Source organism: Aethalodelphis obliquidens, unplaced genomic scaffold, assembly GCF_003676395.1.
Source record: "Aethalodelphis obliquidens isolate GAN/ISIS:26980383/991018 unplaced genomic scaffold, ASM367639v1 scaffold55, whole genome shotgun sequence".
In the NCBI taxonomy this organism is placed as follows: domain Eukaryota; kingdom Metazoa; phylum Chordata; class Mammalia; order Artiodactyla; family Delphinidae; genus Aethalodelphis; species Aethalodelphis obliquidens.
Window position 1 is genome coordinate 1,633,353 of NW_020837999.1, and position 15,901 is coordinate 1,649,253.

The window sequence follows — 15,901 nt, forward strand, 5'->3', positions numbered from 1 at the left end:
CACATGAACGAATAAGACAAAACCCTAGGAAAGGAACTAAGTGAAGTGGATATAAGCAATTTACCTAATAAAGAGTTTAAGGTAATGATCATAAGTATGCTCAACAAATGCAGAAGAAGAATGGATGAACACAGTGAGAAGTTTAACAAAGAATTATAAAATATAAAGAAGACCCAAACAGAGCTGAAGAATACAATAACGGAAATAAAAAATACACTGGAATATCAACGGTAGATTATATGATACAGAGGAACATATCAGCAAACTGGAAGACAGAGTAGTGGAAATTACACAAACTGAACAGAAAAAAATAATTTTTTAAAATGAGGATAGTTTAATAAGAGACCTCTGGGGCATCAAGCATGCTAACATTCACATTATACAGGGGTCCTAGAAAGAGAAGAAAGAGAGAGAAAGGGAATTTGGGAAAGGAAACAGATATCCAGGTCCAGGAATCACAAAGAATCCCAAACAAGATGAACCTAGAAGTCCATATCAACACACATTATAATTAAAATGATAGAAATTAAAGATAAAGAGAGAACCTTAAAAGCAGAGAGAGAAAAGCAACTAGTTACATATAAGAGAACTCCCATAAGACTATCAGCTGACTTCTCAGCAGAAACTTTGCAGGCCAGAAGGGAGTGGCATGATATATGTCTACAACCAAGAATACTCTATCCAGTAAGGCTATAATTCAGATTTGAAGGAGAGAGAAAGAGTTTTAAAGACAAGCAAAAGCCAAAAGAGTTCAGCATCAGTTTTACAAGAAATGTTAAAGGAACTTCTCTAAGCAGAAAAGACCACAACTAGACATATAAAAATTATAAAAGGAAAATCTCATTGGTAAAAGCAAACATACAGTAAAGGCAGTAGATCAACTACTTATAAAGCTAATAGGAAGGTTAAAAGATAAAAGTAGTAAAATAATCTATAACCACAATAAGTAGTTAAGAGAGACATAAAACAGAAAGATGTAAAATATGATGTCAAAAAACACTATATGTGAGGTAGGGGGAGGGAGTAAAACTGCAGGGTTGTTACAGTGTGTTTGAACTTGAGATCAGCAACTTAAAATAACTATATATATGTGCTTTTAAAACTTTACATATATGTGTGTGTGTGTGTATATATATATATATATATATATACATATACACATACACATACAGAGAGAAAGAGAGGGATAGGGAGGGAGGAAAAGGGGGAGAGTGAGTTATATATAAACCTCATGGTAACCCCAAACCAAAACTCTATAATAGATATACACAAAGAGAAAGGAATCCAAACATAACACTAAAGATAGTCATCAAATCACAAGGGAAATGAGCAAAAGAAGAAAGGAACGAAAAGAACTACCAGAACCAATCAACAAAATGGCAATAAGTATATATCTATCAATAATCTCTTTAAATGTAAATGGACTAAATGCTCCAATCAAAAGATGCAGAGTGGCTGAATGGATTTAAAAAAAAAAAAAGACCCATCTAAATGCTGCCTACAAGAGATTCACATCAGATCTAAAGATCTAAAGACTGAAAGGGAGGGGATGGAAAAAAGATATTCCACGCAAATGGAAATGAAAAGAAAGCTAGGTTAGCAATACTTATATCAGACAAAATAGACTTAAAACAAAGACTGTAACAAGAGACAAAGAAGGATATTACATAATGATAAAGAGATTAATCTAACAAGAAGATGTTACAATTGTAAATATATACACACCCAACACTGAAGCACATAAATACATAAAGCAAATATTAATAAACATAATGGATTTTATTATAAACAATAATAGTAGGGGACTTTAACACTCCACTTACATCAATGGACAGATCATCCAGATAGAAAAATTAATAAGGAAACAATGGCCTTAGATGACACAGACCAATTGGACTTAATAGAGATATATAGAATATTCCATCCAAAAGCAGCAAAATCACATTCTTTGGATGTGCACATGGAACATTCTGCAGGATGGATCACATGCTAGGCCACAAAACAAGTCTCAATAAATTTAAGAAGACTGACATCATATTAAGCATTTTCTGACCACAATGGTATGAGACTATGGAAGTCAACTACAAGAAAAAGCTGCAAAAAAAACACCAACACATGGAGGCTAAACAACATGCTACTAATCAAAAATGGGTCACTGAAGAAATCAAAGAGGAAATTTTACAAATACCTGGAGACAAATGAAAATGGAAACACAATGATCTAAAAAATCTATGGGATGCAGCAAAAGCAGTTCTAAGAGGGAAGTTTATAACAATACAAGCTACAAAGAAGAAAACAAGGAAACAAGAAACATCTCAAATATACAATCTAACCTTATATCTACAGGAACTAGAAAAAGAGAAACAAACAAAACCCAAAGTTAGTAGAAGGAAGGAAATAATAAAGATCAAAATATTGTAGAAATAAATGAGAGACTAAAACAATAGAAAAGATCAATGAAACTAAGAGCTGGTTCTTTGAAAAGATAAACAAAATTGATAAACCTTTAGCCAGACTCATCAAGAAAAAGAGTGGGCCCAAATAAACAGAATCAGAAATGAAAGAGAAGTTACAACTGATACCCCAGAAATACAATCATACAAGACTACTAAGAACAATTATACACTAATAAATTGGACAACCAAGAAGAAATGGATAAATTCCTAGAAACATGCAATCTTCTAAGACTGAATCAGGAAGAAATAGAAAATCTCAACAGACCTATTACTAGTAATGAAATTGACTTGGAAGTTAAAAAAACTCCAAACAAATAACAGTCCAGGACCAGATGGCTTCACAGGTGAATTTTACCAAACATTTAAAGAAGAATTAAAACCTAGCCTTCTCAAATTATTCCAAAAAATTGAAGAGGAAGGAATGCTTCTGAATTTATTCTATGAGGTCAGCATCACCCTGATACCAAAACCAGACAAAGACACCACAAAAAAAGAAAATTACAGGCCAATATCACTGATGAAGCACTAAACTTGTAATTACCATACAACTCGACAATTGCGCTCCTGGCCATTTATTCCAGAGAACTTATGTCCACACAACAACCTGTGTACAGACATTCATAGCAGCTTCATCTGTAATAGCTAAAAACTAGAAATAGCCCAAATGTCCTTCAACAGGTCAATGATGAAACAAACTATGACACATACATGCCATGGAATACTACTCAACAATGAAAAGATCTAACTATTGATACATGCAATTACTTGAATTATACTGTGTGAAAATAGCCAATTTCAAAGGGTTACATACTATATGATTTTACATAGCTTTTTTTTTTTTTTTTTTTTTTTGTGGTATGCGGGCCTCCCACTGCTGTGGCCTCTTCCATTGCGGAGCACAGGCTCCGGACGCGCAGGCTCAGCGGCCATGGCTCACGGGCCCAGCTGCTCTGCGGTATGTGGGATCCTCCCAGACCGGGGCACAAACCCGCGTCCCCTGCATCAGCAGGCAGACACTCAACCACTGCACCACCAGGGAAGCCCTTACATAGCATTTTTAAATGACAAAATTTTATAAATGGAGAACCAATTAGTGGGGAGAGGGGTGGTGGGAGGGAGTGGGTGGATGGATATAAACGGGGCAACACAGGGACCCTCGTGATGACAGAATTATCAGTATCTTGACTGTGCAGTTGCATACATGAACCTGCATGTGTTAATACTGTAGAGAATTAAATATACATACACACACACACACACACACACAAATAAGTACAAGTAAAACTGGAGAAATCTGAACAAGATTGGTGGATTGCATCAATGTCAATATCCTGATCGTGACACTGTACTACAATTTTGTAAAATGTGACCACTGGGGGAAGTGGGTAAAGATTACATGAGATCTTTCTGTATTATTCCCTATAGCGCACATGAATCTTTTAGTTACCACAATAGAAATGTCAATTAAAAAATAAAAAAGAAATAAAACTAATTCAACATTATCTTTTCCAGAAAACAGAAAAGGAAGAAATGCCTCTAGACTCATTTTATGAGGCCAGCATTACCCTGGTACTAAAACCATACAAAGATAGTACAAGAAAACTACAGGCCAATATCCTTCATGGAAATAGACATAACAATATTCAACAAAACATTAGCAAATGGAATCCATGGTGTATAAAAATAATAATACACCATGACCAAATGGGGTTTATCCCAGGAAAGCCAGTTTAATTCAATTTTTAAAGATCAATTAATGTAATATACCATATTAATACAATAAAGGAGAAAACATGATATCAACATATGCAAAAAAATCATTTAACAAAATTCACATCCATGCATGCATGATAAAACTTTTCATCAGGATAACAAAGACATCCTCTCTCACAACTCCTGTTCAACATCGTGTCTGAAATTCTAGCTAGTGCAATAATAAGGCAGGAAGGAAGATAAAGACACATAGATTGGAAAGGAAAAAATAAAGCTGTCCCAATTAGCAGACAACACTATTGTCTATGTAGAAAATCCCAAAGAAATCTACAAAACACCTCCTAGAATAAATGAATTTAGCTAGTTCACACCATACAAGCTTAAAACACAAAAATCAATTTCTACATACTAACAATGAAAATATAGAAACTGGAATAAAAAGATATCATTTATAATTGCTCCCAAAGTAAATTAAATAATTAGGTAAGTATTACCTAAGTTAGCTTAATCTTTGTTAGCTTTAAATACCTAAAGATAACAAAACACGTTCTGTATATTAAAAACTATAACACCTTGATAAAGGAATAAAAGAAAACCTAAATAAATATATATACTGTGCTCACAGATTAAAGATGTTAATTCTCCTCAAATTTACCTACAGATTTAATGCAATTCCAATAAAAATCCCAGATACAGATAAGTTGATTCTAAAATTTAAATGGAAAGGAAAAGGAACCATAATATTAAAAATAATTTTGAAAAAGAGTAAAGTAGGAGGAATCATACTACCTAATTTTAAGAGGTATGAATCTACAGTAATCAAGACAGTATGCTACTGGCAAAGGAACAGACAGATCAATGGAGCAAAATAAAGTCTAGGAATAGTCTCACACAAATATGGACATTTGATTTTTGGAAGGTCTACAAAGACAATTCAATGGAGAAAGCATAGTCTTTTCAACAAATAGCACTAGAACAATTGGACATCCATATGCAATAAAATGAAACTTAACCTAAATCTCACACCTTATAGTAAAATTAAGTCAAGATGTCTTGACACTGAAAACACTGTACATAAAAGAAAAAAACCTGATAAACTGAACTTTCTCAAAATTAAAAACCTTTCCTGGATGAAAGGCACCATTAAGAGAATGAAGCTACAAGTGGGAGAAAATATTTGAAAATCGCAAAACCGACAAAGGGCTATCCAGAATATATCCAGAACAAAAACCCAACAGTAAGAAAGAAAAAAAAAACAATAAAAAAATGGGCAAAAGACTTTAATAGGCATTTCACCAAGAAATACATGTGGATGGCAAATAAGCACCTGATAAGATGGTCAGCATCATAGTCATTAGGGAAATGCAGAGTAAAACCACACTGAGATACTACTACACACCTATGAGAATGGCTAAAAATAAAAATTACTGACAATATCAAGTGCTGATAAGATATGGAGCAACTGGAACTCACACACTGCTGGTGGGAATGCAAAATGGTATACCCAGTCTGGAAAACAGTTTGACCACATAAATCAGCAATCCTACTCCTGATTATGTTTATAAAAAAAAACCTGTACACAAATATTTATAGAAGCTCTATTCATAATTACCAAAACCTGAAATAACCAAAATTTCCTTCAGTGCATGAATGGATATACAAACTGTGGTACATCCATACAATAAAATACTACTCATCATCAAAAGAGATGAACTATTGACACATGCAACAATTTGGATGAAGGTACTATGCTGAATCAAAGAAACCCCTACTGGGAAGTTACATACCGTATGATTCCACTTATATGATAGTTCTGAAAAGGTAAAACTACAGTGACAGAAAACATAAATGGTTGCTAGGGCGTTAGGGATTTGGGGAGATGTAATTATAAAGGGGTAGCACCAGGGAGCTTTTTCAGATGATGGAAGCATTCTGCATCCTGATTGTGGGGGTGGTTACATAAATCTATACGTGTATTGATAGGACAGTACTCCGAATACAAAGTCAGTTGTGTACTGTATGTTGATTTAAAGAGAAAGAAATATTAACACCAGAGAAAATAAAAGTTACGCAGGAAAGGAAAATTTGCCATAACATACTATTTGGCTGTAAGTAGCATTTACAGAGTCATAGCAATAAAATATTGAATGGTGATCTAATGGAAAGTTTGATATAACTATATTAGTAAGATGATGGTGGGGGAACAGAAAGGATATTTTTGTGGTGGGGGAGAAGGGATGAAAGAGAACTAAACCCTCATCTCTAGTAGTAAGAAGGGCATACATACTTAAAACTGAAGAATCAGGAAATAACATAAGCATGCTATTTAATGAAAGAAATCGAGGTAAATTCCAAAAAAAGCAGCTAAAAGAGATGAAAATGGTTGCTCAGTGAAATAGGAAATGTAGGGGAAGGGGTTATAGGGAACTCTAAGCTGTGTGTACACAAACATTTGTTTGTTTTTTTTAAAGCTGTGAATAAACATTTGATTAAAATAAAGTATATCCTTCAAAAAAGTTGTCAACATTTTTCCTGATGGGTTTTCTTAATACCGTTTCTCAATACTAGTTTCCATTCACTGCATAATTCTTGAAGACTGTCCAGAGCTATGGGATAGTAAAACACATCGAAGTCAAATAATGGCGTTTCTTTTTTTGTGATCAAGGCTATATTGCTGCAACTTTGGTCTTGGTGACTGTTGAAGAATTTGTAATTCATCTGTGGGAGATGCTCTGATGGCACTGGAGCAGTAGGATTTAAAGAGCTATGTTATTCCAGTACCCTTCACTTATGAATTAATTACATTACATTAATTACATCTAAAAAAACTATCTTCCCTTCTCCTACCTCATTTTCTTCCTTCAGATCTTGTAGCTCGGAGATGGAACACTTTGGATCGTCTTCACAGCTCTTCTCTTGGGTTTTCAAAGAACTGAATTCAGAATCCTTTAACGGCTGCTTTGAGGTGATTGACTTAAGGTGACTGAAAGCCTTTTCATCATTAATATCTCGCTAGTAGATAGGAAAGAGAAATTATTTTATTTTCTATACTATTTCTAAAATCTACTTGCCTATAAATTCTGAGGGGAATTTTTTGCTACGGTTCATGCATATGCCATATTATTTTCTAACTTTATGCATGACCCTAGGTCTTCCCATCCTACTAAACTAGTTCAGGCCGAAAAACATTTATGGAGTACAGATTACGTAATGTGTACATGGTAGCTCTGTGGATATAAAGATGAATGCAACAGGTCTCAGCTCTAAAGGAACTCAAAATATAGCAATGAAGACACACAATCAGATAATCACAGCACAACCTTCAGTGTAGAGCCAACACAGAGATATGACCAAAATATCACTGGGGAAGGAGGATGTCTGAGACTATGCAATAAAGGAGATAACACAAATTGTTAGGATGCCTAAAAGAAGAGTAGGAATTACAGGGAACTCGGTGTATAGAGGTAGGTGTATGTGTGTGTATCTGTGTGTGTAGCATATGGGAGTCTTGATATGTTAAAATATAGGCTGGGATAGGATAGAGGAGCTTTGGACCTTATCTTTTTTGCAGAAAAGATGGCCTTATTTCATTTTCAGGACTGAACTATGATTATTTAAAGACATCAAACAGTGATGATAAGATATTCTAAAAACTTTTAAGGTTGAATTCAACTCACTATTTAAGAATCAGGAAATATAACTGTTCTAATCAAGTAATAACAACTAGCAAAAATTCAGGTTTCAGAAAGCCAAACAAGCCCAATTAATTTTAACTAATTTTATTTTATTATTATTTTTTAATAAATTTATTTATTTATTTTTGGCTGCATTGGGTCTTCGCTGCTGTGCATGGGCTTTCTCTAGTTATGGCGAGTGGGGGCTACCGTTCGTAGCAGTATGTGGGCTCCTCATTGCGGTGGCTTCTCTTGTTGTGGAGCATGGGCTCCAGGCACACGGGCTTCAGTAGTTGTTGCGCACGGGCTCAGTAGTTGTGGCTCGTGGGCTCTAGAGTGCAGGCTCAGTAGTTGTGGCGCATGGGCTTAGTTGCTCTGTGGCATGTAGGATTTTCCCGGACCAGGGCTCAAACCCGTGTCCCCTGCATTGGCAGTTGGATTCCTAACCACTGTGTCACCAGGGAAGTCCACTAATTTTAAACTAAAATGAAATCTAAAATGTTGACATCATTTAAAACATGCAGCAGTAAACATTCATACATATTTTTCAGAGTAGGTTAATCTCTCAGTAGTCAAATGGCCTTTTAAAAAATTTTTTTATTGAAACATAGTTGATTTACAATGTTGTGCTAGTTTCAGGTGTACAGCAAAGTAGCCTTTCCTTTTTATCTTTTCTAATAGTAAAAGTCCACTAAAATATAAAATCATCCCTATAATTTAAAAAGTCAGATATATAAAATATACTTACACAAAATAATATTTTCATATTTTATTCAAAGAAAAAAGCTTTGCTGTATCCAAAAAAATAAATTTTGGGCTCTCAAAGTGAACCCAATCTATATTCTTAGCCCAGTATTTGTTGCCATGAGGAATATGAGACTCAGAGGACATGTCTATTTATCTGCTCATTTGTTGAGAAATCATGTAACTTATTACTTACTAATGTGCTTCACTTTACTTATATCTAAAATAGGGATCTTAAAGCACCAATCTGGTAAAGTGGTTGTGAAGATTAAATTAACTAGTACATGCAAGTACTTAGAACAGTGCCTGCCATGCAGTATGAGTTCAATAAGTGTCGGTTATTTTTTTTTTATTATTGGTACTGTGGGATGGAATAATACATAATATTATTATTACTGTGGGTAGGAGTTGCCACAAGGTTTACAGAGAAAGTAAGAAATGAGAATACTTCAAGAAGAATCTAAGGAGTGTAGAGGGAAGAACAGCATTTGGGTCAGTGCAGGTGAGGTCACAACTGCAGCAAGGCAGCAGTGGAATTCAGTGTATGAGAGAAATCATACAGGAAAAGCATGGCTGAAGTAAAGGTTTAAACCAGCAAATGATGAGAGACAAGATAACTGTTAAGATTACTGCATAGTTTCCAAACTTTCCTAGGTTAGGAATGCCTCAGTTTCGTCATCAGTAAAATAAGGTTAATTATAGTCACTACATCACAGGGATTTTATAAGTATTAAATAATATATTTAAAGTGCCTTTTATAGTGTTTGGCATATAGTAAGTACTCATTAAGTATTAACAATAATAAAAAGAATATGATGATGTTTGCAAAAACCTCTTACCATGGTATATAATTCTCTCTCTTTTGATTGTGGATTTATCTCTCGATCTTCATTAAAATAGTGCTGCTGGGAAGGAAAACCCAGTCCTGTCAGGACAATGTCCTCTGGCCCTGCACTGGATTTAGTGTATAAAGTTAAAGGGTTGAGGTCTCTGAAACCCTAGGATTAAAAAAATACGAAGGAAATTTAGTTTCTCAGAGAAAAAGTGAAAAAGTTAGCACTTCATAATTTTCAAATGTTGTGGAAATGCATTATCTTCTAAAATTTAATAGTCAGATTTTTTTCTATAGTGATAGTTTTTGCTAGCCACAAAAATTATCAACATCAATATTAATGAAAATGTAGACACTGCTATCAATAATTACAAAATAAGAGACTGTTGCACTTCTCTAAGAAAACTTCAGAAAATTAAATAATTGGGGGTAAGACAGAATCCTCAATCAATTATTTAAAATAAAAGTATATTCTAAAGGAAAATAAGCCAAATGTAGTTTTTTGTGATCATGTGAAAATTAAGAAAGTGCTCTGCATTAAGAAGGCAGGAATCTCACAGATATCGCTAAAGAATAAATCAAATAACCTTCAGTATTAAATTCTCTTATACCTTAAACTGTTGAGATTAAATACAATACATTACAAAATACATCCAGACTGCTCCACCTTAGAAGGAACATTTTCTTGGCATACAATAGCATGGCCCTCTGTTCTCAAGACATGATGGAAATAGATGTCTTCATGTGAGGACGTATCACACAGAAAAATGTTAAGGATTCCATCTACATATTCATCCACTACCCCCACTAATGGCTTCAAACCACACAACTTCTGAAACTGCAAAATAGCTCCGGATGTCCAATGTTCCTGAAACACAAACAAGATATGAGATTCAGATGACAGATGCAAACATGAATTATAAAAAACATATACAAAAATGAATTCCTAATGAACTAGAGATTTTAGTGGGAAAATCAAAGCATGAAAATACTAAAATAACACATTTGAGGATATTTATGATTTGGGGATGAGAAAAGTCAGAATAAAGGAAAAATGATGAAAATGGGATAATGGGAAAAAATTTATTTTAATGTGATGAAAAACTTTCATGTTTGGAAATGTTTGAGTTAGATTATTGGAACAACCCTCCTACAGAAACTAAATATTCTAGATAAAATATTTTTTAAATATGTCCCCAAAGCATCAAAGAACTGACAAAAGTGTAACAAATTATCAGGCCAAAATTAAAGGGAAAGTGGGAACTATTTTTGCCTTCAGGGTATGTGCTAATCCAGGCAAATCTTCACTTCGGTTTTGATGGTCTCACAGGTCAAAGAGGACAGAAATCAAAGCCAGTAACCACCCAGAGTAGGGAGTGGAGAGGAGGACTTTCCTTTATTAAGCTGAGTCCCTAGGGGTTCATGCTCAGGATAAGGAGGAAAAGAAATAAACTAGCCTTCACATGGATTTGCAGCTCAAGTTTCACATCACCTGGGTGATACACAAATCCTCAGGTTGTTCATTTAAATTAACATGGCTCCAGACTGGTCGTACTGCTAGATACCTGGCAGAAGCGAATGTAAATCTCTCTGGAGGTAGGCAATCTCAATCTGTATTCAACCATTTTTACAAAAATTTTTAAAAGTCAATGAGCAGTACACAGACAAAGATAAAAAAGCATATAAAGAGACAATGAATCACAAGGAAGAACAAAGAGAAACAACATAACTAATACAAAACCTCAAAAACTTTAGATATTTGAATTTCCAGATGAATTATAAAAGAACTAACATACTATGCTTAAAATAAAAAAAACAAAATTAATTTGAAAGCTTCTGCAGAGACCTGCAATCTATTAAAAATTGATCTAGCAGAATTAAAGAACCAAGAGAACTTTTAGAAAGTAACAATATAATAACCAAAATTAAAAACTTAATAGGTTTATTCAATAGCAGATTAGGTAGAATTAAAGAGTGTATCAGTGAAGTAGAAGGTGATTTGGAAAAGTTACCCAGAATGCAACACAGAAGACAGAAATATGTAACATACAGAAGAGAGGTTAAAAGATATGGAAGGTAAATTGAGAAGGTTTAACATACTTTTAATTATCATTCTAGAAAAAGAGAGGCAGAAACAGAGAGAGAGAGAGAGGGAATATAAATATGAATATGGGGAAATGACAATAATTGAAGAGATAATGGCTGGGAATTAGCCAGATTTAATGAAAAGTAACAATGCACAGATAAAAAGTCCAATGAACCACAAAGTAGGATAAATAAGAATAAATCCACACATAATCATATTAAAACTGAAGAACACAGTTTTCAGACTTCAGAAACATGTTAGAGTGGAAAAACTACCTTTGTCTTCCCCTTTCAATCTACATCCAATGAAACATCCACAACTCAACAAAGGTGTCTCCGCCCAACACAATAGGGCACTGGAGAATTCCACACATCTACACACCCAAAGCTGGGTGTACTGGAACGCACAGTGGGGGCGAGGGAACCTCAGAGCCCGTGCCTGCAATCCTGGCCCTCCAACTGAGGCAGCGGAGCCCATAGCTTCAGAGAACCCAGTAGCAGCAGGGAAGGTGGTGCACACACTGTGGCCACCTGACCACTCCCGGCACCCATGACCACAGACAAGTGGGGAGCAGCGGCAGTGGGGCCCGCGACCCTGTCCCTCCAGCATCTGAGGCGCCCATGACCCCTCCTCCCATCCCCCTTCCCCCACAGAAGATCCTGTGCCTCAAGGGATCCCAGACACAAGGAAAGAGCCAACCATCCTGGTGATGACAGCGGCTCTGGCAGAAGCATGGCAGCAACGACCCTCCTGGTGGCACAAAAAGCAACAAAGAAGGCATGGAGCCACACCTATTACAGGGTGGATGGAGGCTGAAAAGTGCTAACTCTCAAATATGACCAAAGGCAGCTCAAGGAAGAGAAACCGAAAACTTGTGTGATGGTGCCACCTACCGGAGGGAATTTAACTCCTAACCTGTCATTTAATACTAAATGCACTGGCTCAAGAACACTTCATCAAACAACATGAAGGGCCACAGTGACATGGTACCACAAAAAGACAATGACAATTCTTCAGAAACCAAAGTTATGGAATGTTCCAATTTAACTGATAGAGAATGCAAAATAGCTGTTGTGAAGAAATTCAATGAGCTAAAAGAAAACTCAGAAAGGCAGTTTAATGAGCTCAGGAATAAAATGAATGAACAGAAGGAATACTTTACCGAAGAGACTGAAACTTTAAAAAAGCACCAAACAGAAATTCTGGAGCTGAAGAACTCAATAAATGAGATGAAGAATACATTAGTTTGGGACTAGAGCAGACCATATGGAAGAGAAAATTAGTGAGCTTGAAGATAGAAATCTAGAAATGATACAAGTAGAAGAGGAAAGGGAAGATATTTAAAATGAGGAAATCCTACAAGAGCTCTCCAACCCTTTAAGGACAGGCAACATTAGGATAATGAGTATCCCAGAAGGAGAACAGAGGGAAAAGACAGCAGAGAGATTATTTAAAGAAATAATACAAACCTGGGGAAGAAACTGGATATACAAGCCCATGAAGCTAAGAGAATATCTAATTACCCCTATGCAAAAAGACCTCCTCCAAGACATAATATTAAAACTGTCAAAAGTCAATGACAAAGAATTTTAAAGGCAGCCAGGGAAAAAAGGATGGTGACCTACAAAGGAGCCCCCATTAGGCTCCAGTAGATTCTCAGCAGAAACGCTACAGGCCAGGAGGGAGTGGAATGACATTCTCAAAATACTAAAAGATAAAAACTGTCAGCCATGAATACCCTATTTCAGCAAAGTTATCATTCAGATATGAAGGAGAAACAAAGACTTTCCCAGACCAACAAAAGCTGAAGGAGTTCATCAACACTAGACCTGCCTTACAAAACATGTTGAAAGGAGCTCTTCAACCAGAAAAAAAAATGGCAAAAATACAAAAAACTTTGAGCAAAGTAATAAAAAGACAGAACTGGAAAACTGCAACTCTCTATCAGAACAGATTTTTAAACACTTTATTAATAAATAGTATAAAATCTAAAGGGAGAAAAAAAAATAAAGCAGAAAAACAAATATAGCTCTCTTAGTTTGATAACAACTCACAACATAAAAAGGGATAATTTAAGAGAACAAAAACAAATTTCATAGGGGAAGAGGAAAAGGACGGCACTTGTACAGGTAAATGAATATAAGATGCTATCAGCAGAAAATGGACTATTTTAATTGAGATGTCTCATACAAACTTCAGGGTAAACACAGAATATAAAAATAGAGCAGAGACACAAAAAACAGCAAAAGAGGAAGCTAAGAAAAATATTTTAGAAAACCACCAAACCAAAATGGCAGACAGAAACACAAGGAAAAAGAAACAATGGGGGAAAAAAAAAAGAAACAATGGGAGATTTAAAGCAACCAGAAAACAAAAGCTAAAAAGCCAACATCCAACTATCAATAATTGCCCTAAATGTAAATACACTAAATTCACCAATCAAAAGACACAGAGTGGCTGGATGGATTACAAAGCAAGACCCAACTAAATGTTCCCTCCAGGAGACTCGTCTCAGCTCTAAATACAAACATAGGCTCAAAGCGAAGGGATGGAAGATGATTCTCCAAGAAAACAGCAGCCAAAAGAAAGTAGATATAGCCATACTCATATCAGGCAAAATAAACTTCAAGTCAGAAAAGGTAACAAGAGACAAAAATGGACAGTATAATAAAGGAGAAAACACATCAAGGAGACGTAACAGCGATTAATATATTTGCACCTAATATAGGAGCACCAAAATATATAAAACAATTATTGACAGACCTAAAGAGAGAAATTGGCAGCAACATCTAATAGTAGAGGACTTTAGTAACACCCCACTTACATCTATAGATAGATCATCCGACAGAAAGTCAACAAGGAAACACTGGCCTTAAATGAAACAACAGACAAGATGAATTTGATAGATTTGTACAGAACATTCATTCCACCCAAATGCAGTAGACTATACATTCTTCTCAAGTGCACATGAAACTTTCTCAAGGATAGACCGTATGTTGGGATGCAAAACAAGTCTCACTAAATTTAAGAAGATTGAAATCATATCAAGTATCTTCTCTGATCACAATGGAATGAAATTAGAAATCAACTACAAGAAGAAAACTAGAAAAGTCACCAATACATGGAAACTGAGCAACATGCTACTGAACAACTATTGGGTCAATGAAGGAATCAAAGAAGAAATAAAAAATTACCTGAAGACAAATGAAAATGAAAATACAACATACCAAAATCTATGGGATGCAGCAAAAACATTACAAAGAGGGAAGTTTATAGCAATATAGACCTACCCTTAAGAAACAAGAAAAATCTCAAACAATCTAACCTTACAGCTAAAGAAACTAAAAACAGAAAAACAAAGGGCAAAGTTAGTAGAATGAAGGAAATAATAAAGATCAGAGCAGAAATACATAAAATAGAGAGTAAAAGGACAGTAGAAAAGATCAATGAACTAAGTGCTGGTTCTTCAAAAACATGAACAAAATTTGACAAACCGTTAGCTAGACTCACTAAGAAAAAAGAGAGAAGGTCCTGATAAATAAAATCAAACAAAAGGCAGAAATAACAACAGATATCACATAAATACAAGATTGTAAAATAATATTATGAACAGCTATATACCAACAAATTAGACAGTCTAGAAGAAATGAACAAATTCTTAGAATCATACAAACTTCCAAGACTGAATCAGGAAGAAATAGAGACTCTGAATAGACTGATCACTAGCACAGAGACTGAAACAGTAATCAAAAGCTCCCCAAAAAACAAAAGTCCAGGACCAGACAGCTCCACACGTAAATTCTACCAAACAGTCAAAGAAGATTTAATACCTATCCTTTTCAAACTATTCTATAAAACTGAAGAGAAGGGAACATTTCCTAACTCATTTTAAGAGGCCAACATCACCCTGATACCAAAAGCAGACAAAGACAACACAAAAAAAGGAAATTCAGGCCACTATCTCTAATGAACATAGATGCAAAATCCTCAACAAAATATTAGCAAACTGAATTCAACAGTACATCAAAAAGATCATACTCCATGATTAAGTGGGATTTATTCCACACAAGAATGGTTCAATATTCACAAATCAATCAATGTGATACACCACATTAACAAAATGAAGGATAAAAGTCATATGATCATCTCACTGGATGCAGAAAAGGCATTTGACAAGATTCAAAGCCCATTTATGATAAAAACTCTCAATAAAGAGGATACAGAAGGGACATATCCTCAACATAGTAAGGGCCACATATAACAAACACCAGCTAACATCACACTCAAAGGAAAAAAAATTGAAATCTATTCCCCTAAGATCAGGAACAAGACCAGGATGCCCGTTCTCGCCACTTTTATTCAACACAGTGTTGGAAGTCCTAGCCAGAGCAATCAG

The 15,901-nt window shown here is 35.1% G+C and overlaps 1 protein-coding gene across 1 annotated transcript in view; it reads right to left on the reverse strand.

Annotated features, from left to right (window-relative positions):
• Nucleotides 1–15,901, reverse strand: part of TDRD5 (tudor domain containing 5) — a 91,136-nt gene that overhangs the window by 14,852 nt on the left and 60,383 nt on the right. Inside the window, exons 11-13 of the mRNA XM_027086177.1 lie at nt 10,087–10,287; nt 9,427–9,585; nt 7,017–7,181 (exon numbers count right to left, since the gene is read on the reverse strand). Coding sequence (XP_026941978.1) covers nt 7,017–7,181; nt 9,427–9,585; nt 10,087–10,287 — 525 coding nt within the window. The remainder of the gene's footprint in view (nt 1–7,016; nt 7,182–9,426; nt 9,586–10,086; nt 10,288–15,901) is intronic.